The following is a 22954-nucleotide window of genomic DNA, read 5'->3' as shown; positions in this document are numbered from 1 at the left end:
GATTATGAATTAATGCAGGATGTTGCAAAGTCTTCCTTTCATATTCATGATGTGTGAAGTCGTAGGGGAGAAGGAAGATCAGGAAAGGAGACTACGTTTCTTGAATAATGAAATCCGGCCGGTCTGTTCATGGTAGTCCACTCACCCTTTCCTGCTTCTCACGTAGTCCCAGTTTAGTGGGGCAGAGGACTGAGCGGGGCTGCTTGGAGCACAGCAAGGGTGCACACACTGCACCTTTAAAGCACATTCGAAGCACATTCCCCTCAAAGAATTCTGGGTGCTGTAGTTTGTCAAGGGCTGCTGGGAAGTGTGACTCAGTGAGGGGTAAACTACACTGCCCATAATTCTTTGAGGGAGGGGAGCGTGCTTCTAATGTGCCTTCAGGGTACAGTGTGTGCTTAACACAGTCTGAATCAGTGGCTGCCACTTTGTAGTGTGTAGATGGGGGTGGGGGGTGGGGTTAAAATGACTCAAGTCAGAGGCGGCACATTGAAGCAATGAATTCAAGTGACAGGAAAGGACATATTTGTTCCCCACCCATCTGGCTGGGTTTCCCTAGCCACTCTGGGCGGCTTCCAACCAAATATTAAGAACAATACAGAGTCAGACATTAAAAACTTCCCTAAACAGGGCCACCTTCCGTTGTCTTTTAAAAGTAAAATAGTTGTTTATTGCCTTGACATCTGCTGGGAGGGCGTTCTACAGGGCGGGCGCCACCACCGAGAAGGCCCTCTGCCTGGTTCCCTGTAACCTCACTTCTCGCAGCGAGGGAACCGCCAGAAGGCCCTTGGCGCTGGACCTCAGTGTCCGGGCTGGATGATGGGGGTGGAGACACTCCTTCAGGTATACAGGACCGTCTGTCTGTCATGGATGCTTTAGCTGAGATTCCTGCATTGCAGGGGGTTGGACTAGATGGCCCCTGGGGGTCCCTACAATTCTATGATTCCATGACTCTATGATTTGGTAGTCTTCAACAGAGAATTGCTGTGTATACACCGTGCCTTTAAAGCACACGCACACACACACAAAATCCTGGGAACTGTATTTTAAGGGTGCTGGTAAATGCAGCTCTGTGGGAAGTAAATTACAGTTACCAGGATCCTCTGAGGCAGGGAGGGATGTGCTTTCAATGTGGGCTGTGTACACAGCCTGCTTCTGCTAGTGCAAGGATTTATGCTCATGCAGCAGAAATCCCCCTCTGTCTCCTGTCCCCACATTCACGCTGAAAGGTACGGGCAGCCCTTAGGATATAGGGTGCTGGAGATGCAAAGAGGTTGAGGGAACGTTCTTTCACATGTGGTGGACTTGTAAAAGGGTAAAAGAGTATTGGGAAATGATCCATAATGAATAGGAAAAAAATGTTTAAAAGTACTTTTCCAAAACACACACACGCCAGAGTCTTCCTTTTCGTTGGGGATAATTTAGACTGAGATTCCCAGGTGTCAAAAAAGGTTATTTATGCATGCTACCACTGCGGCCCGTGTTTTGCTAGCCCCAAAATGGAAAACGAGTGAGTTCCCAGCTAAAGAAGAGTGGCAACTTAAGCTGACAGAATATGCGCAGCTTGCAGACTTAACATATAGAATAAGAGAACAAGAAGAACATACATTTAGGGAAGACTGGAAAATGTTTATTGAATATATGGGGGCAAATTGTGCACACTTGAAAACTTTGGCAGCATTAAGATAAATTCAACTGTGTGAGTAAGTTTCGACGGATGTAATAATGGGATAGTGAATGGTTTAGTTTCCGTAAAATAGGCAGGGATTTATGATATGCAAAATGAACCGTGGAAAGAGAAGAAGGGAAGTCATTGATGTTTTAAGGATGTTTAAATGAGTGTTTTAAACTGTAAAACAGAAAATTTAATAATAGATAGATAGACAGATAGATAGATTTAGGGGGACATAGAGGGAGAGGAGCGGGGAGGTTCTGCTGGTTAGCCCAAAGTCCTTGCTTTGTTGGCTCTTGCATATACACGCCTGTTTCCCTGCACTTCCTTCCCATCCCCCAGGCTCCTACCAGTTTTCCGTGGTAGAGACTGCACCTCCCGGCTCTGCCGTGGGGCGGTTGCGAGCGCACGACCCAGACGAAGGGGAGAATGCTCTGCTGGCCTACAGCATTCTGGACGGAGGAGACGGAGCCGAAGCCTTCGCTATCCACACCGATGCGCTGGGACAGGACGGGATCATCACAGTGAAAAAGGTTGGTGGAGGCGCCCCCATTCTGGGGGTACCTTGGAATTAGGGGGGCTCTGATCCTCCTCCCTCCCTCCCAGGGACCACCCCCTCCATTTGCCCCGCAGGCAGCAAAAGATGGGAGCTGTGGGTTCTGAAGGATTCGACAAGTTCATGAAGGGGAAGACCACTGATGATGAGGATGAGGATTTTATTTATTGAATTTATATACCACCCTATTCCCAGAGGTTTCAGGGCAGTTCACAGAAAAGATCCCAATATATAAAATCAAAATAAGAACAATAACACCCGCCCCCTAAAAGAGCCACATTTTATATTATGTCAATCAGGTCAACCAAAGGCCTTGTTAGAAAGGAACGTTTTTGCCTGGCGCCTGAAGGTGTATAATGAAGGCGCCAGGCGAACTTCCCTGGGGAGAGCATTCCACAGATGGGGAGCCACTGCAGAGAAGGCCCCGTTCTCGTGTTGCCACCCTCCGGACCTCTCGAGGAGGAGGCACACGGGCCTCGGAAGATGATCTCAGGGTCCGGGTAGGTTCATATGGTCTTTGAGGTATTGCAGTCCTGAGCCAGCAGACCATTTTTATGTTCTGATGTCCTTTAAAGCAGCGGAATAAGTCCTAATCAGTGGCGTAGCGTGGGGGGTGCAGGGGGGGCCGGCCGCACCGGGCGCAACATCTGGGGGGGCGCGCTCGCACTCGCAGCTCTCTGCCCCTACCTGGCTCACTCTCTCTCACTGCAGTGCTGGCTGTGCGAATCCGATCGGAGCCGCCGGGTCGCCGCCCACTGTGGAGGGGAGGGTGCCAGGTGTGCGGTGCGGTGCAGAGAGAGAGGGGGCGGGGGGCACAAATTACTTGCCTTGCCCCGGGTGCTGACAACCCACGCTACGCCACTGGTCCTAATGTCCCAGCAAATGTGGTCACCAAAAGGATGCTCAGGAAAGTGGGATTGATGAGAGCTGGAACTGGCTAGATGTGGCTGCTAAACTGTCAGCCTGGACTGAGCGATACTGAATACTCAGTAGACGATGACTGACAGAGGCTTCCAGCCTTGCACCTTAGTTGTAGCTTCACGGCCTGCTTTTCTTATTTCCCTGACTCACGCTAAGAAGTGACCCTGACTGTCACTATTCCGCTTCCGCAAGCATCCCCACTGCCGTCTTTTGACACGGGTCTCCCCGTCCCATAGAGCTCCCCTCCCTCTTTCCCTCCGGTTCCTCGCTCTAACTTGCCCAAACCCTCCCGCAGCCCCTCGACTTCGAATCGCGCCACTCGTACACCTTCCGCGTGGAAGCCACCAACACACTCATTGACCCCCAGTACATCCGCAAAGGCCCGTTCAAGGACATGGCCACCGTCCGCATCACGGTGGAGGACGCCGACGAGCCCCCGGCCTTCTCCCGCTCCGACTACCACCTCGCCGTCTACGAGAACAGCCCCCCGGGGACCCTGCTGGGCAAGGTGACAGCTGTGGACCTCGACTCCCCCAGCAGCGCCATCCGGTAACGGCAAGCAGGGGGCCGCAGGAGCAGGGGTGGGGTGGGGACTGTGCGGATTAGCATCTGCCTGCCTTGTGTGTGAAAGTTACACTTGCTCCGTTTGTACCTGGTTGCCACGACAACCTGATGCCCCAGGTTCCCCCCCATCTTCTAGATACTCCATCCTGCCGCACACGGACCCCGAGCGCTATTTCAGCATCAACCCTCAGGACGGGACCATCCTGACCTCTGTGCCTCTCGACCGGGAGCTCTTGCCCTGGCATAACATGACCGTGGTGGCAACAGAACTTGGTAAGGGACAGGTGGGTTTGGGGAGGGCCAGGTGGGTGGCTCTGGGATACGGCAGCTGGGTTTGCGGTATTCATTTGCGCGTCGGATTCCCCCCCGTCAACAGACACGGCAACCAATGCTCTTATTCCGCAGTGTGCAATATATACGCCTATTTCCCAATGGGCAAATATTTACTCATTGTCTCTCTCGCTCTTTTTCTCTCTCCGTGCATCGTTTTGCATGCGGCTGCCTGCTCGGGATGCACTTCCTCCTTTGCGCCACCTGCCTCGCGCACTTTGCTCTTTTCTGCCATCTTTGTCCCGTGTGGCTCCTTGCTTGTCGTGATCACCGCGCACGTCTGATGTGGCGGCGACGCACTCCTCCGCGTGCCAATTCTGTGGCCTGCACACCTCACTGTGGCTCCGTTTTTGCATGGTTGTATACGCCGGGCGCAATGTGGCTGCTTGATCGCGTACATCTCCCTACCCCCCGTGTAAACGCGGCACACCATGTGCTGGCCCCTCCCTCTCCTTGGATCTTATGGGGCTGTGTGTGTGCGATCTAAAATGCTGTATTCGCATGGGTGCCAATTTCTGTGTACCTGCCTTGTGTTCATTTTGCACAACCTCCTAACTACCCCACCTTATGGTCCGCCTGGCATGCGCTCCTATGCCCCCTCTTTGCCTGCTGTAATCTCTCTGATCCTATGGCTTCGTATGCACACTTGTCACATGGCCTGGGGCGGCTGATCTGTACGGCTTTCCCCCTTTGCAACTTAAACATTTTTCAATTGGGGGGGTCCTGGTGAATTGCCCGTTGTGTGTCCCTCCGTGTCGCCTGCATTCCATTCCCGGCATGTCCCACGTGGCTTTTCCTCGGCCGCCTCACGCTGTGTGTGGGCTGTGTGCTTCTCCCCATCCCCCCGCTCTTGCCCCCAGACAGCCCCACACAGGCCTCCCACGTCCAAGTGGCCATCCAGATTCTGGACGTCAACGACAACCCGCCCCAGCTGGAGCACAGCTACGAGCCGTTTGTCTGTGACAATGCTGCCCCCGGCCACGTAAGTGCTACCTGGGACCTGATACGGGTAATGACACCCACCGGTTTGGCTATTAGGGTGGAGCTAGGCGGCACATATTGTTATAGGAATGTACTAGATAAAATTGAAAAGAAATATACAATAATATGAGTACATTCATTTGTAAAAAAAGGAATATACAACAGGATAGACAGGAAGTCCAATGTGTTGGTACATATATGATTTGGGGGGGGATTGTCTTTGTTTTTTTCTCTTTGTTTTTCTTTTCTTTTTTTCCAGGTATATAAAGTTTGTATATAATCTCGGTATACATGTTGGAAAATATATTATAATAAGCTATGTAATATGACAATGTTTACCAATGTAATATAAGAATGTTAATAAATAAATAAAACTGGGGGGGGGAGGGATGGAGCTAGGCGAGGAGGTTGCAGCATAGCTGTCAACTTTTCCCTTTTCTTGCGAGGAATCCTATTCGGAATAAGGGAATTTCCCTTTAAAGAAGGGGAAAGTTGACAGCTATGGGTCGCAGCTTGGCTCCTTCACCCCTTTCCTTTCCCCTTCTCCCGCTAGTTGGTGCAGCTGATCCGAGCGGTGGATCGAGACGAGGACGGGAACGTGAGCCGCATCATAATCCGCTCCCCGCTTGGGGCCAGGGACCCGAACGTCACTGTGCGAGACAACAAGGGTGAGGGATTGCTCTCAGGTGTGGCTTTCTCAAACATCCCAGATACAGCTGGTCATCTAGTCCAGTGGCCTGGGAGGTAGTGGGATAACCTAGGAGGGGGGGGCTAAGAGGCAAGGGCTGGGGGCTGGTTGGTGGTGGTGGCGGCTGGAGGTGTAAATGACAATCAGACCTTGAAACGCTGGTATCCCTGGATCTAGTTCATCAACTTTGCTGAATTAATTAAACTAAATAGTTTTAATTGGATTTTGAATACATGTGCAATGAATCGTTACTGTTTAATTTTATTGTGTTATTATCTTCCTTAGTGGGTCGTGCCGACTGCTACTCTGAACGGTGCTTTTTGTAGGGCAGGGGACATGGGGCATGAGTTTATGGAACCAAGGAGCGGGGTGGTGGTTTGGGAACCACGGATCTCGACTCGTTTCAGAATGGTGTCAGGTCTGAATTGGCCTTGAGCTCTTCTGGGAGAAGGAAAAGGGGACTCCACCACTGCAACCTTGCTTCTTTTGCTTGATCTCTCTGTGGCTTTTGACACACCATCAGTGGCGTAGCGTGGGGGGTGCAGGGGGGTCCGGCCGCACCGGGCGCAACATCTGGGGGCGCGCTCGCACTCGCAGCTCTCTGCCCCTACCTGGCTCACTCACTCTCCCTCACTGCAGTGCTGGCTGTGCGAATCCGATCCGAGCCGCCGGGTCGCTGCCCACTGTGGAGGGGAGGGTGCCAGGCGTGCGGTGCGGTGCGGAGAGAGAGCGAGGGACTATCTGGGGGAGGGACAGTGCAGCGGGGGGGGGGGCGCAAATTACTTGCCTTGCCCCGGGTGCTGACAACCCACGCTACGCCACTGCACACCATCAACCGCGGTGTCCTCTCTGTGGGATGGGTGTTGGGGGCACTGCTTTACAGCTGTTCCAGTCCCCCCTGCAGGATCATCTCCGGAGAGTGGCATTGGAGAAAATGCTCCTCAGCCTTGGCATCCATGTTTTGGGGTGCTGCGAGGCATGCTCCCCCCCCCAATGCAACTTAGCATATGAAACCCTTAGGAATGCTCATCAGGCGATTGGTACCTACAGTATGCAGCCTCTGAATTGAGAATGGCCAGGCAGGCTCTGAACCACCATCTGGCCACAGTGGAGGGCTGGATGAGTGCCAGCAAACGGAGCTTAAACCCTGGAAAGACAGAGGCCCTGTGTGCGAGTGCTGCCCACGTCCAGGACGTAGTTCAGTTACCTGTTGCGGACAGTAAAGGAAGGAACAGGTACATAGCCTGGGGCTGCGGCTTGATCCATCTTTGTCACTCAAGGCACAGATGGCACCAGTGGCTGTTACGGTTGCTGTTTGTTGCTAATTAAATTTCTGTACCACCTTTCGTCCGAGGACCATAGGGCAGTCTGCAATATGAAAACACACAGAAAACATACCACAACAACAAAGGGAAATGATAACCTTGACACACAGCTTCAAAGACCACAGATTGTTTCATTAGCCAAAGTCTAGGACCACATTTGGTTGCAGCTGCTCCTCGACTGACATAGCTTGGCTGCTGTGACTTTGGCGCTGAGAACCTCAAGGCGGGATTTCCACAATGTGGTCTCTATGTGGGGCTTCCCCTGGAAGGGGCAGCTTGTGCGGCGCAGGATACAGCAGCTAGGCTGACCCAGGGCATCCCATCGACACCTCTGCCGCACAGGCTGCCAACACGGGCGCAGTTCAAGGTTTGCCTTTTGGCATTTAAAGCCCTGAGCAACTTGACTGCGGTTCCTGCATTGCAGGGGGTTGGACTAGATGACCCCTGGGGTCCCCTGGAACTCTACAATTCTGTGGTTCTAACTCGAGACCAATATATCCGAGGGACCCGACTGCCTAGCAGCTGTGCTTCTCAGATGGGGAGTTGCAGAGAGTTGTGTGTTTGCCTGTAGTACAAACTAGGCTTTTAGTGTTGCAGCTCCAGCTCTCTGGGATCAATTACCAGCTGAAATAAGACCACCGCCTAATGCCAGGATGCTTTGGTGCCTACTGAATCCATTTTTGTTTAGGAGCACTTTCCCCAAGGGGTACCCCAATCATTTATGGAATATCAATTTTATAGCTGAGAAAATTGCTTTGTTTCTGATGTTTGTAGGCTAGCCTTACTGTTTTGAAGGGTTTGTTGATACAGTGGTACCTCGGGTTAAGTACTTAATTCGTTCCGGAGGTCCGTTCTTAACCTGAAACTGTTCTTAACCTGAAGCATCACTTTAGCTAATGGGGCCTCCTGCTGCTGCCGCGCCGCCGGAGCACGATTTCTGTTCTCACCCTGAAGCAAAGTTCTTAACCTGAAGCACTATTTCTGGGTTAGCGGAGTCTGTAACCTGAAGTGTATGTAACCTGAAGCATATCTCGGGTTACATACACTTCAGGTTACAGACTCCGCTAACCCGGAAATATTACCTCGGGTTAAGAACTTTACTTCAGGAAGAGAACAGAAATCACACGACGGCAGCAGGAGGCCCCATTAGCTAAAGTTAAGAACAGTTTCAGGTTAAGAACGGACCTCCGGTACTTAACCCAAGGTACCACTGTATTATGATTTTCAGAGCTTGCTTTCTCTCTGTGTGTGTGTGTGTGCACCTTACACCGCTTTATGCTGCGGTCTATAAGTTTGTTCCCCTAACCACTTTTCATCTTTTCCCTCCCCAGATAACTCTGCCTCCTTGCTACTTCGTGCCGCCCGCCTGCCCACACAAGGCGGGTCCCTGCTGGTGCCGCTGGAACTGGTGGACGGGGGCTCCCCCACCCGCACAGGCTCCCCCACCCTGACCGTCAGCATCTGCCGGTGTCGGCGCGATGGGGCCATGCACTCCTGCGGGGCCGAGGCCCTGGGCTCCCCGGCAGGCCTCAGCACGGGTGCCCTTCTTGCCATCCTCGCCTGTGTGGGCACTCTGCTTGGTGAGAAAGAACAGGGGCTGCACTCAGGCGGCAGAAATGGGGGCTGCGAACTGGGGGGGGGAGGAATTTGGTTTCTTCCGCACTCCAGTGAGAAGATCGGCAATTCACACTTCTGCACCAATACGCAAACTGAAACATAGCTAAACTTCAGAGTTCACGCTTTTCAGAATTTTGTGAGGCAGTTCGACGAACAAACAACTGGTGCAAACATGTTTATGTCAGGGGGAAGTGTGCGTAAAAAACGTTACTGCAAATTACATACAGAAATGCATTGCGTTGGAGGGAAATTGCTTGCGAAATTTTTCATTTTAGCTAACACTACGTGCAAGAACATAATTATGTGAAATCTGCGCTAGAACAAATTTTCGCAAGGATTTTTAAAAATTGCAATTTACTGCAGAAATGTCGAGAAGTGAATTTAAGAGCGCTTTTAAAAAAATTAGCAACTGCAATTGAACGATTTGCCCATCCCCACCGAAAACCCAGACAGGGCAAGGGTAGATTTTCAGAAGGAGTGGAATCAATGATTCCTGGAGATGGAGTTTCAAAACTAGGAAGAGGCTGTTTATCTAAATCTCTAATGTTTATCTAAGGATGGATCTCGGACAACAACAAAAACAGCTTGAAATGTGAACGTGGGCTTCTGTTAACAGTGCCAGGGGTTGAGACAGAGTCCTGGGGTCAAGAGCAAAGCAGTAGAGTGAGCCACTGTTATGGTAGCCCAAGAATGTGGGCCTTGCAGATCCAAAAAGATCTGAGAGCAGAGGTTGGGAGCCAAGGATGAGTGCCAAACTGAGCAGAGGACCTCTAGAAACATGGAGGGTGGACTTCTTCTTTTTTAAAACTTTATTCCAAAACCGAAAAAGAATTGCAAACATCAAATTCAAAATCCATATTCGTTTTGTAACATAAGCCTATTACATAATTGACTAAATTAAAATATACCTAATTGCTATAGACTTCCCTTTGCAGCACAATTAGAAATATCGTATTAGAAATTTTTATGTTCCCCTATACCCCCCACTCCCCTTCACCCATGTGTGATCTCAAAAATTTTTTACTTCTTCCATCTTGTTGTGTTGTTTTAATTATGGAGGGTGGACTTTTGAGAATGAGTCTTTTCCACCTCCACTGAAGATGGGGTGGAGAACAGCTCTGTTGCACTCAGGTCCTGCTTGTGGGTTTCCGGACACTGTAAGAACAAAGATGTTGGACTCGATGGGCCACTGGCCTGGCCTGGGAAGGCTCTTATTGTATTATGTCCTTCTGATTCCACAAGAAGTGTCCAACAAGGTGTATGGGTGTGTGTGGTGGTGAAAGCCCTGCTGTTTGTTGTGCCTTGCTAACGCCTGTCCTCCCCAGAGAGCCAGTGTGATGTAGTAGTTAAGAGCGATAGACTTGTAATCTGGGGAACCGAGTTCGATTCCCCGCTCCTCCACCTGCAGCTGCTGGGTGACCTTGGGCCAGTCACACTTCTTTGAAGTCTCTCAGCCCCACTCACCTCACAGAGTGTTTGTTGTGGAGGAGGAAGGGAAAGGAGAATGTTTGTCGCTTTGAGACTCCTTTGGGTAGTGATAAAGCGGGATATCAAATCCAAACTCTTCTTCTTCTTCTTCTTCTTCTTCTTCCCCTGCTTCTTTCTGCCTGCACCTGCCACCCGCCTCCCTGCCTCCAGCCCTGGTGCTGCTGTTTGTCGCCCTCCGGAGGCAGAAGCAGGCGGCGCTGCTGCCTTTCGAAGAAGAGGACGTCCGCGAGAACATCATCACCTACGACGACGAAGGCGGGGGCGAAGAGGACACGGAGGCCTTCGACATGGCCGCCCTGCAGAACCCCGACGCTGCCCCTCCAGCGCCTCAGCAGCGCCGCCTCTTCCGGCGGGACGTGCTCCCCCGCCTGCACTTCCCGCCCTCCTTGCCGGCCCGCCGGCCCCCGCAGCCCCACGACGTGGCCAGCTTCCTGGCGGCCCGCCTGAGCGAAGTGGACGCCGACCCCTCCGTGCCCCCCTACGACTCCATCCAGGTGTACGGCTATGAGGGACAGGGCTCCACGGCGGGGTCCCTCAGCTCCCCGGGGTCCTCATGCGCGGGCGACAGCGACGCCGGAGGCTACGAGTACCTGGAAGAATGGGGGCCACTCTTCCGAACGCTGGCTGAGCTCTACGGCACCCCAGAAGGGCCACCTCCAACCTGAGGGACTTCGAACCGGGGAGGGGTCACATCCACGGAACAGCGTGGCCCTCCAGTCCTCTCTGTCCCTGTCGTGTTGCTTGTTGCTTTCTCCCTTTCGGTTTCAGCTTGTCTTCTAGACATCTCCTGTCCTTGTTTGCGTCGCCTCCCTGTAGGCCGGGGCGGCTGGTCTGTGGCCTTCCAGATGTTTCTGAGTCACATCAGTCCCACCCGGCATGTCCGGCGGTCAGGGATGATTGGGGGGGCTGTGGTTGTGCAACATCTGCAGGGCCACAGGTTAGCCACCCCAATTATTCTTTCAGTGCGTCTTTCATTCTCTCGCGGTTTTCCCGCTCCCCGAATCTTTCATGTTTAAATTACTTTGATTTCATTTCGGATTCTTCTCTTCCCTTCTTCAGCTACTTTGCACTTCCAGTTTCCGCCATTCCTTACTCTGTTCCTTTAGACGTCCTCGATTCGCTTTCTATTATGCTACTTTGTCATTTGTTCAGCCTTTAAACAAAAATGTTATGGGTTGGTTTGGTTTGGGTTTTGTTTTGGTCCCCTCTGTAGTTCACATTCTTTTCTCTTCATTTTGCTGTTACCTGTGCCGTGTTTATTCTGTTTTTGGTTTCCGTTCTTTTCTTTCCCCCTTCTCCTGTACAAAATAACTCTATGCATTCATTTTCTCCCAGAATCCTTTGGTACCAAACTCCCTCCCGCCCTGGACCCTAACAATCCAGTCTTGCCAGCATGGATTTACCTCTCATTCAACTTGCAGCCCCCCCAGCCAGGGCAGGGCTTCTGACCTCGCCACCAGCACCCCTGCATGGGCTCCCGGGAAAATGTGTGGAGATGGCAGCGAGGGCGGAGGACCAGATCTGGCCTCTGACCTCTGGACAAAGCCCTCCTCTCCTGATACCACAAAGGGACTTTCTATAGCCAGGACAATTTTATTCTAGGGAGCTAAGGCATAATCGGTGTTGGGTGGGGGACATCCATGTTATAATTTCGTAATAAACAATTTATTTTCTAAAAAAAAAAAAAGACCACTGTGGATTTTCAGTTGTGCGTCTGCCTGAGCGAGATGTGAACAAGTTGGCATGTTGTTGTTGGCATCTGTATGTCTCGAGAGACAATGGAGCGTGCCTCTGGGGGTGAAGTCAAACCGTTTCATTAGCGGTGACCTCCCCAGTACGCAAGTCTAGGCAGTGTGTCTGGAGGTCCTGGGCTGCCCAGACGACAAGACTCCCCTCTCAGCCTCACTGATGTGGTCCAAAAGAAAGCAGAGCAAGACATTTGGCACCAGCTTGGCTGCAAGAGTTGCAGGAAGGAGTACAAGGCGCCATTCAACTGCCTTAGGGTCTCCGCACTGGATTTGTGTAGGGTTTACTCGTGAAGATATCCCACAAGGCAGCAGAGGCTTAGAATTAGTTTTCCTTCTCCTAGATGGGCTACCTTCCCATCTGCCCCTTTTTTCCTCTACAGCACTTGCAGAAAGTGCCTTCTTGACCGTTGCGCCTACTCTTGCTCTCATCCACTCAGTCTGCCAGAGCCTGTCTTCACATGCAGAAGAAGTCCCTAACTCACCGAGGGTTTGAGACCCATCGGCTGCCCTCACCTGATTTAGCTGGCCAGTTGAAGCTGTTTCCCGGGCTGTGGCTGCTGTCGCATGCTGGCAGCTTCCAGGAGCCAAAAGAGAGAGATGAGTGCAAAGGTGGACAAACTGCCCCAGAAGGAGCGCAATGTGTGTGTGTCCCCCGCAGAGGTACTACCCCTCCCCTAACAACGCCCACACCCCATGATATACCATGACAACCAATAAAACTTTGGGCCCTTCCAGATTGTCGCTATTTGGGGATGGGATTCTGGCAAATTCAGGTTGTGCAGTTATAGCGCATTAGGCGGTCTTGTGCAAAAACAAACCCTCCACCTCCCCGCAAAATTGGGCTTTTTGCAACGTACTGGTGGTTGTGAGGTAGCTTGCTCTGACAGAGTTGCCTCACCTTCCCACAAACAAATCAGGAGTGCTTATTAAATGGCCAACTGCCGTCTAGTCTCCCTGCAAACAGATCAGGTTAAATGCTCAGTAAACGAGTCATCTGGAAACACCCTCAGACAGACTGGGCTCAACTCCTCTTTGTGGGCTTCCCCCAGGCATTTGGCTGGCTACTCTTGGAACAGAACGCCAGACCAGACTGAAAGGTCTTTGATCTGATCTGGCACGGTCCTCTTTATGAGTTTGCTGTAGCTGGCGTGAGCTTTTGCAGGCAAAGGTCTAGCCTAGTCTAGAAGAGGAGCAGGGTGGGCAGTATAATAGATTGGAAACGGTGTGTTGGAGGGCTGGCTGCCGGGTTCTGTTGAGAAGCAGTTGGAGGGGCAAAAAAGGGTGGCGAAAGCAGTACTGCAAGGCGTTCTGTCTCTTTCCTTGGCTTATTAAGGCATAGCATTCCCCCAGGGCTGGGTCTCAACCCCCCTGGGGGGAAAGGCTGCCCACTCCCACAGGCCCTGGGTGCCATGAGCACATAGCCATTAACATTTCCCATTTTTTAAGGGAAATTCCCTTATTCCGAATAGGATTCCTCGCAAGAAAAGGGAAAAGTTGACAGCTATGCATGAACACCTGTTGGCTCGACCTGGAGAATAAGATCTACAGTGGTACCTCGGGTTACATATGCTTCAGGTTACAGACTCCGCTAACCCAGAAATAGTACCACGGGTTAAGAACTTTGCTTCAGGATGAGAACAGAAATCGTGCTCTGGCGGCGTGGCAGCAGCAGGAGGCCCCATTAGCTAAAGTGGTGCTCCAGGTTAAGAACAGTTTCAGGTTAAGAACAGACCTCCAGAACGAATTAAATACTTTACCCGAGGTACCACTGTATAAGGTACAGCACCTGTGTCATTCTGGAGCATGTCAGGCTCCGACTCCCATCAGCCTCCAGGCAGAACTGCTGGGATAAACTGAGCTGCTGTGTCTCCTACCAGCCAGGCCAGGTAAGGACCCACCTCCCAGCTAAGCGCTCCTTCCCTCCTGGCAGCATCCTTCCAAGCGCTTAGCAGATAATACAACAAGGCAGAGGCATTGCCTATTGGTAAAGGGACCGTCTTGATCAGCTGCTGAACACAATGGCAATAATCGGTTCCTCCAGGAGCAGAGCAAGAGAAGCCTATTGCCTTCATGTTCTAGGTGCAGGTTTGTAGCTCGGGTGCAGAACACCGTCTGTCCCTAATGCCATTTCCCAGAAAAGCTGGGAATGATTCTTGCTGAAATCCTGGACAGCCACGGCCCCCAAGTTAGATGGATCAGTGCAATGCAGCTTCCTGTGTCCTTGTGACCCATTGCTGAGAAAGAGGACATATCTGGCGCCAGAAGGAACAGCAATGAGAACTCCTAGGCCCCTCCCTGAACCAAGGAGGTATCTTCCTTAAACATTTTAATTTAATTTAATTAAGCCTTATCAGAAGCATATGCAGATAACCAAGCCCTAAGCAACAAATTTCAAATAGATTCCACCTCTGGTAATATGGACGACGAGGCAGTCTCCCCCACCGCTTCACTTCCCGAGACTGTTAATTTCTTTTTAAAGAAAAATTATTTAAGTAGCGTACCTGTGTGGGCCTCAAGCATAGGAGTAAGGAAAGTTTTTGGGCCACATCACCTGTTAGAAAGCAGTTAGGGGGCCACATTCCACACACAATCACACAGACAGGTATTTCAGCTAGTTTTTAGGTGGTTTTTAGTTGTTTTTAAATGTTTTAAATGTGCTTCTGTTTGATTTTAAGTGGCACTGTTTTAAACCCCTTGGTCTTTGCTCCCTCGGAGGAAGCTCAGGATACAAATCCTAATAATAAACAACATAAATAAATAACGTTCCTGTCGGAAACAGACATCTATTTAATTGTTAGCAACTAACTCCACTCTGGTGTGCAAAGGAAAAAGAATGAATAAGAAACTTATCCAATACCCCTTATCTATCCTGACTTTGCAAATGGCAAAAAAAACTTCCAAGGCACAGCTGAACTGCCAGCACTGCCTTAACAACTACTCAAAGCCATGAATTTCAAAATGCAATTGCGTCCTGCAAATCGTATGTGTGCAATCTCCAAATGTATGTCATATTTGCAAGCCTGCTTCTATGCTGAGGCATTTCCAACCCCTCTGCGTTGATATTCCTGCAACAGATTTTTTATTTTATTTTTTGCTGAGGCAAGAGATGCGCTGCACACTTTGCACAACATCAAAGCCGTTTTACCTTTAAGCGGATCCCTGCTTAAAGGCTGATGGGCAGGAGTGAGGACCCCAAAGGAACTGCGCCCAGCTGGATCCTAAGTCCTGATTCTAACGGATTAACACAGAGAAATTTCAAAAAGGACTTTGGACTCCACCCACTACCCCAGGCGGCTGAACCCCACTTCAGTAATGTGGAAGATGGTGGTCTCACGTGGGTGTTTTTGATGCCGCAAAGGGAAATGGTGCAAATGTGGGGCGAGACAGAGAATTTAGATGTTGAATGCTGGCCACTCCTACAACTCAAAATCCTGGTACCCAGGTGAGGCTCGGAGACAGAGGATGGAAGAAGGGGAAATCCTTGTTTCTTTGATCTTCTAGTAACCATCTTGAAAGCAGCCGTAGCAGCCAAGCTGATCTCCCTCCATTCCCCTCTCTTCCTCTCGAGAAAAGCGTCCATTCTTCTCTGTGCAACTTTTCGTCTTCAAAAGGGTGTCGTCCTTCCCGCTGCCTCCTTTCTCTATCATTCGCATCGCTCCGTTTCAAAGGCCAGGTCCTCTTTTCATTTCCCCCGTTATTTGAGCTGCGTCCGTTCTGTTTCCTTTCTTCCGCAGCCGCCTGACCCTCGTCCGCAGCTCAAGGCTGGCTCACCTGCTGTTAATGCCGTCGCCGTCTCTGATGCCGAGACAACGGCGGCCTCCAAAATAATGTCGATAGTTTCTGGATTCACTCCCACACAGAGGAGCGGCTCTGTGGAAAACAGGCTGAGGACCCAGGCATCCCAAGCCAGGAGGCTGCTAGGCCTCAAAGCTGCCTAGGAGTTGCGCCCTCTGCTCTGGACACTCCTTGTCCCCCAATCTGGTGCTGAAAGGCAATCTGCACGTGGCACAGAGGCACTCTCTTGCTCTTTCATATTGAACTACTGTGCCCTCTGTTGTAAAACAAAACCTGCCCTTCTTCCCTTATGGGGTATACAAGAGCCCGGATAGAGTCCTTACGTAGGTTCCCTATTGGTAGGAGAAAATAACAGAGCTCAGCCAGAGAATATTGACAAGCAAAGCAGCTAGTAAGCCTGATCGTTATTAAAGTTGTTGCAACAGGGTGCTCCCCTCACACGCAGGAAAGGAGGAGGACCCAGAACCAAGGTGTGTCTGCCCTTATTTTAAATATTAAATTCCCTGCCCTGGAGCTCAAGACCACCCCTCCATACATCATACATACATCACAGAAAAGGTGGTCTACAACAGAAATCTGAATGTTGTTGTTTTTCCTGTCTTCCATATTATCTGATAATGCCTTATCTGATTGCCTTTCCTGGTAGTCTGGCCGTTCCTTTGAAATGGTGATTACTAAATTCCTGTAACAAGGAAGGTTTTTTCACCTCCTTGCAGAGAAACATTTGGTCAGCTTGGGAGTCAAAATGGTTTCAGGACTGTCTTCCTGTGCTGCTTCAGACATGTGGCTTATATAGTTATGTATGTGTTTGCTTGGTACATTTATGAGCATTTATTATATATCTAAGACCTTAAAATTCATATTACACCACTTAGGCATTGCCAAAAAAAGAGGACAGAGTCACATATGCCTTGCATATGCGAAGTTATACATATAGATGCAAATGCATACCTTTGCAAACGGGGGGGGGGGGGAATATCCTGGTTTTTTTATCATGAGAGAATGGCAGCCATTTTGGCTGCCGTGGATCTTGCACCCCGAAAAAGCACTTTTTTGGGTGGGTGGGTGGGAACTGCAGCATGAAATCACGTGAAATCGCGACAACCAAAATGGCTGCTGGACTCTTGTGGGAGGGGAAATGGGAAAAAATGAGTATAATGTAACTGGAAATGCTATACATTTCACCATAAGGAGGGAAACTGTGATTAGGGTCATATTCACACCATGCATTTAAAGCATTATGATACCACTTGAAATGGTCATGGCTTCCCCCAAAGAATTCTGGGATACTTTATGACAGCCCCATATCAAGTATTGGTATTAAAATACAAAAAGCAGGATCTGGCTCACTCTTGTTAACATCTGGGTGCCCCTTTCACTTCTGTCCTGGTATGGTGCTTGCTTATTTACTTCATAAAACTGATACACCGCTTGACTGTAAATAAAGAACAAACCTCAAAGTGGTTTACAAAAGATAAAACAGTAAAATCAAGAAAAAACCCCACAACTTTAAAACATACAACAGTTAAAAAAATACTAAAACAGGTTAAAAGGACCTCAACTTTGTAAGCATCTAGGTAGGCTTGTCTAAACAGGAATGTTTATAGCAGGCGCCTGTTCGCTTCACCCTTCCAATCTGCTCTTTCTTCCCTCAGCTCCTAACTGCCTTCCCTGCTGCCGCCATGTCCTGCGACCCTGTTTCCTTAATCCCAGATTTGTGTGGACTGGTGAGGCCTTCTCTGTCCTGAGGATGAAACACTTTGCACGTGCTCAGAGGCTTTCTCCCCCTTTCATTGTAGAACACCCACACGTTCCACGACGGAGTCCTGACGCCGAAAGAGGCTAAGCCCTCCCCTACTTCTTCCCAACTAAAATGAACTCAAAGTAGACCCACTGAAACAAATGGACTGTGGATTCGAGTCCCATGTTGAGCAAAAAATTCCTGCATTGCAGTGGGTTGGACTAGATGACCCTCTGAACCCCATTTCCAACTCTGCAATTCTTTTATTCTAATAATGCACCCATTATTTTCAGTGGGTCTGATTTGAGTAGGGCTAACATTAGACACAACCTCCAGTCTCTAGTGCCAGGTCCATCCATTCCTTTTCCCACTGGCAAAGTTTATATCCTGCCCCACATTTTTTCTACCCTTTTCCTCCCATCCAACCCCTAACACCTCCAATCTCTGCTGGCACCAGGAGACAGGCCCATTCAGAGGAAGCTGGCAAAGTAATCTCTCTCTCTTTCTTTTTAACTCTCTGGCCTTCTCATCACTTTTTATTTTTTTAAGGCCCAGGTATTTGAAATTTTCCCCTGCTGCTTCGAAATCAAAATGCCACAGGGAAGCAAATGAGCCAAAGTCACAATGCCCCTCCTTTCAGAAAGTGCCGGAATCTGGGCTCCACCTGTGGGGGGGGGGGGGGAGTGCTGGGCTGGCAACTTTGACGCACTCTGCCGCCTCAGGCTGGCAAAATAAATAAATAAAAGCAAAACGTTCGGCTTTGGAGTTTTTGTTTTTGCTTTTTTGTTTTTGCAGAAATCTACTGCAAAGCGCAGGCCCTATAGGTCAACCGGAAGGGGGTGAATATTATACCACAAACGCACCACTTTTCAGAAACAGCTTGCGATATTATTAAAAGCGAGGCGGAGATTGAAAACACAGGCGAACGCATACCCTAAATAATTACACCCTCCCTTAAGCCTGGTAATAAATGCATCGGGACGCCTCTGGCTGCCCAGCAAAGCAAAACACAAACGAACAAAAGAATTGTGAAGTTTCAGCTCTTTTAAAGCAGCCGCCATGCTAAATATCTAGGGAGGGCAAGTCCTGCAGGATTTGTACCCCTGCTTGCAAAGTTGTAAGTGGTCCTGAGGGACTTGTGGGAGTCCCATGGAGCCAGGATGGGGGCGCCTGCTCTTGCTGGACTACAATTCCCATCACCCCTGATTATCGGCCATATTGCCTGGGGCTGGTAGGGCCACAGGTCCCCCTCCATCATTGAGCAACCCCGAATCATCTTGGCTGGGGATGTGGCAACCGAAAGCTCAGAAGTCATGGTTTAGACAGGATGTCCTGGGAGACTTGGGTCCGTATTCCACTTTTCCAGCATGTTCTCTGTGTGGCCTTGGGCTAAACCACAAACCCAGAGCTTGAGGAGAGGTTTATAATGCTGCATTATGCAAGGTGTGGTTAAAATGGTGAGATGTTTCACACGCGCCCCATCCTCTCTGATATTACTAGGCCAAAGGGTCCGCCAGGCGATTGGCAATAAATTCAGGAGGCGCAAGAGAAAGCCCTTCTTCACACCGCACAGAATTAATTGACGGAAGCTGCTGCCAAAAGATGCGGCAATAGCCAATTAACGTAGATGGCTTTTAAAATGGTTTAGCCAAGTTCAGAGAGGAGGAGGGGACATATATCAGAGGCGATTGGCTGAGACAAGCGGGGACCTGAAAGAAAATGCAGCAGCGTAGCCTCTCTTCGTTTGGGGAAGAGGCTTTGCATGCCAGAGGTCGCAGGTTCGATCCCCGACATCTCCGGGTTGGGCTGGAAGAGACACCCTGCCTGACACCCTGCAGAGCTGCTGCCAGTCCGTGTAGGCAATACTGAGGTAGATGGAGCTTCCTATGAGTCTTCCGGTTCGGCCACATTTTCTCCCAGAATATTAAAGTGCACAAGAAGGCTATCCCACCTTTCCCCCTGGTTTTCAGGCCAATACAGTGGTACCTCGGGTTACAGATGCTTCAGGTTACAGACTCCGCTAACCCAGAAATAGTACCTCGGGTTAAGAACTTTGCTTCAGGATGAGAACAGAAATCACATGGCGGCAGCGGAGGCCCCATTAGCTAAAGTGGTACTTCAGGTTAAGAACAGTTTCAGGTTAAGAATGGACCTCCAGAACGAATTAAGTTCTTAACTTGAGGTACCACTGTACTCTTGTTTCTCAGGCCCTATCTGCACTATGCATTTAAAGCCGTGTTATGCTACTTTAAACAGCCAAAGAATCCTGGGAAATGTAGTTTAAGGGTGCTGAGAGAAGTTAGGAGATCCCTATTCCCCTCACAGAACTACAGTTCCCAGAGTTCCATGCAAGGATTGTTACGCTGATAAATGTAGTTCCGCGAGGGCAATAGATGGGTCTCCTAACAACTCTTAGCACCCTTAGCAAACTACACTTCCCAGAATTCTCTGGGAAGAACTATGACTGCTTGGAGAAGAGTGATACTGCTTTAAAGGTATAGTGCTGAGAGGGACCTCAGCTACCCTCTTCTGACTTCAGTTACTCACCAGCTGAGTTCACAATTATGGGGAGTGGCGCCTGTACAGAGAACATTCATGCAAAGGCAGGATATGCCCCTGATTATCAGGCGCTGAGGAGCATCAGTTCTTTTATGGAGCCCAGTCACTTGTGAGCTGGTCAGTTTGTGCCACGATGATACACTTCCAGCCTCCGGTCAGTCCTCCTAGGTGCTGGGTGGTTTGGTGGGGTTGTAGAATTGGGCATTCCCATTATACAATTCAACGATCTTAAACGTAAAAGTGTTCTCCATGAGAGGAGCTTTGTAGGATCAGCCTAAAGGCCCATCGAGTCCAGCATCCTGTTGCGGCCAGTGGCAGACCAGACACGTCTGGGAAGCCATCAAGCAGGGCTTTGAATGCCACGTTCCTCCCCTCGTGATGCTCCTCAGCGCCTGATAATCAGGGGCATATCCTGCCTTTGCATGAATGTTCTCTGTGCAGGCGCCACTCCCCATAATTGTGAACTCAGCTGGTGAGTAACTGAAGTCAGAAGAGGGTAGCTGAGGTCCCTCTCAGCACTATACCTTTAAAGCAGTATCACTCTTCTCCAAGCAGTCATAGTTCTTCCCAGAGAATTCTGGGAAGTGTAGTTTGCTAAGGGTGCTAAGAGTTGTTAGGAGACCCATCTATTGCCCTCGCGGAACTACATTTATCAGCGTAACAATCCTTGCATGGAACTCTGGGAACTGTAGTTCTGTGAGGGGAATAGGGATCTCCTAACTTCTCTCAGCACCCTTAAACTACATTTCCCAGGATTCTTTGGCTGTTTAAAGTAGCATAACACGGCTTTAAATGCATAGTGCAGATAGGGCCTGAGAAACAAGAGTACAGTGGTACCTCAAGTTAAGAACTTAATTCGTTCTGGAGGTCCATTCTTAACCTGAAACTGTTCTTAACCTGAAGTACCACTTTAGCTAATGGGGCCTCCGCTGCCGCCATGTGATTTCTGTTCTCATCCTGAAGCAAAGTTCTTAACCCGTGGTACTATTTCTGGGTTAGCGGAGTCTGTAACCTGAAGCATATGTAACCCGAGGTACCACTGTATTGGCCTGAAAACCAGGGGGAAAGGTGGGATAGCCTTCTTGTGCACTTTAATATTCTGGGAGAAAATGTGGCCGAACCGGAAGACTCATAGGAAGCTCCATCTACCTCAGTATTGCCTACACGGACTGGCAGCAGCTCTGCAGGGTGTCAGGCAGGGTGTCTCTTCCAGCCCAACCCGGAGATGTCGGGGATCGAACCTGCGACCTCTGGCATGCAAAGCCTCTTCCCCAAACGAAGAGAGGCTACGCTGCTGCATTTTCTTTCAGGTCCCCGCTTGTCTCAGCCAATCGCCTCTGATATATGTCCCCTCCTCCTCTCTGAACTTGGCTAAACCATTTTAAAAGCCATCTACGTTAACAGGATGCTGGACTCGATGGGCCTTTAGGCTGATCCTACAAAGCTCCTCTCATGGAGAACACTTTTACGTTTAAGATCGTTGAATTGTATAATGGGAATGCCCAATTCTACAACCCCACCAAACCACCCAGCACCTAGGAGGACTGACCGGAGGCTGGAAGTGTATCATCGTGGCACAAACTGACCAGCTCACAAGTGACTGGGCTCCATAAAAGAACTGATACTATCTATCAATAAGGATTTTGCATATATCACACCCGCAGGGGAAAATTACATGCTAAATACAAGCAAGCAAACAAAACACCCAGAGACAAATGACATTATGTTGCGGGAAATCTCTTTATTTCTTACAACTTAAAAAGACGTTTCTCTTTGCTGTAGGTTAGGACTGCCATACATCTGGATTTTCCTGGACATTACCGGGATTTCAAAGGCAGAATTGACGTCCGGGAGGGTGGGGGCGGATTTCCGAAAGGTGGCGCTCCACAATTTTTGGGGTTCCTTAAAAAAGCTCAACAACTCAGAGTGTCCTGGTTTTAACTTTTTGAAATATGTCAACCCTACTGTAGGTTGGACAAACATTGGTAAGGCAACCAGGGTTCAGTTAAAGTTGGCCCCATCCCTATGATACAAAGACGAGTAATGATGAATGTGGAAGAGATGCCTGGCTCGCCACACACTCACAATATGGTTTTTACGGCAGCAGCGGGGAAAGGAAGGTGTGATACCCGATTGATTTAGAAGAGAGGGGGATAAATCTCCTGGGTCTGGAGCATCACTGAAGAGCTGGTTGGAAAGCTGGGCATCTCCTAGGTTCTCATCCCAGCATGGAGAAGGAATCTAGGTTCCGGAGGAGTTTCAAGACAGATTTCATGTCAGTCCAAGGACTCTCTCGGGGTGGGATTGCGCTCCCATGATTTGGTGCAGGGACAAGTGCCATGTGGGCACTTCTGGGCTTGTCTGGGGCAGAAGGCCTGGAGGGTGGTAGTGGTACCCCTGGGCTGGAGGGAGCTGGGCCTGTGATTGCTTTTCTGGCTGCCAGTGTCTTTGTCTGTCGTTTAATTTATATGCAAATGAGGAGGGCGGGCCTGCCCCCTCTGTGCCCAGCACTACAAGAATATTAATTACTTTCCAAGGGGAGCGCAGAGCTCAAGTGCAAACAGGCACGCTCCCCTCTTCCTCCTCCAGTTCATCCCTGGCCACATCCACACGGCAGACTCCTTTTCCTGCTTTCTCATTCCTTCGCTTCCTCTCCCCTTGTCTGTATGCATCTGCAATCCCCTTTCCCCCCTTCACTCCTTTGATCCCCCTCTTGTTCCTCCATTCATCTCCTCCGTCTTGATCTCCACACTTGGCCCACTGTCCCTTTTCATTACTTAACAAGGCACATTCTCTTCCTCCTCCCCACCCCTCCTTGCATTGAGCCAATCAACTTTTACGATTAATTCTGCACTGCATTCTTTAATGGCATTCTACCTTCTGCTGTGTCTGGTACACACGCTGCTGTACACCGCCTTGATATTTTATGAGTGGGCGGTGTACATGAATATTTTAATAAAACGAAGGCT

The 22954-nt window shown here is 49.9% G+C and overlaps 1 protein-coding gene and 1 long non-coding RNA gene across 5 annotated transcripts in view; one reads left to right on the top strand and one right to left on the bottom strand.

Annotated features, from left to right (window-relative positions):
• CDH24 (cadherin 24) overlaps positions 1–11829 on the top strand; it is a 33956-nt gene extending 22127 nt beyond the window's left edge. For all 4 annotated transcript variants that reach the window (XM_083409274.1, XM_083409276.1, XM_083409275.1 and 1 more), the window contains 7 exons: positions 2015–2205; positions 3445–3698; positions 3850–3986; positions 4904–5025; positions 5578–5692; positions 8369–8617; positions 10293–11829. In XM_083409274.1, the coding sequence (XP_083265400.1) occupies positions 2015–2205; positions 3445–3698; positions 3850–3986; positions 4904–5025; positions 5578–5692; positions 8369–8617; positions 10293–10807 (1583 nt within the window). In that variant the 3' untranslated portion in view covers positions 10808–11829. The remainder of the gene's footprint in view (positions 1–2014; positions 2206–3444; positions 3699–3849; positions 3987–4903; positions 5026–5577; positions 5693–8368; positions 8618–10292) is intronic.
• LOC310662390 lies at positions 5837–13653 on the bottom strand. Its single transcript, XR_014504278.1, has 3 exons — positions 13643–13653; positions 6530–7946; positions 5837–6217 (listed from the first exon to the last, which is right to left on the bottom strand). It is a non-coding gene; the product is annotated as an uncharacterized lncRNA (long non-coding RNA).
• Positions 13654–22954: the final 9301 nt, after the last annotated feature.

This window comes from Podarcis tiliguerta, assembly GCF_965153285.1.
Source record: "Podarcis tiliguerta genome assembly, chromosome: 13".
In the NCBI taxonomy this organism is placed as follows: Eukaryota; Metazoa; Chordata; class Lepidosauria; order Squamata; family Lacertidae; genus Podarcis; species Podarcis tiliguerta.
This window is presented reverse-complemented; position numbering and strand designations above follow the sequence as displayed.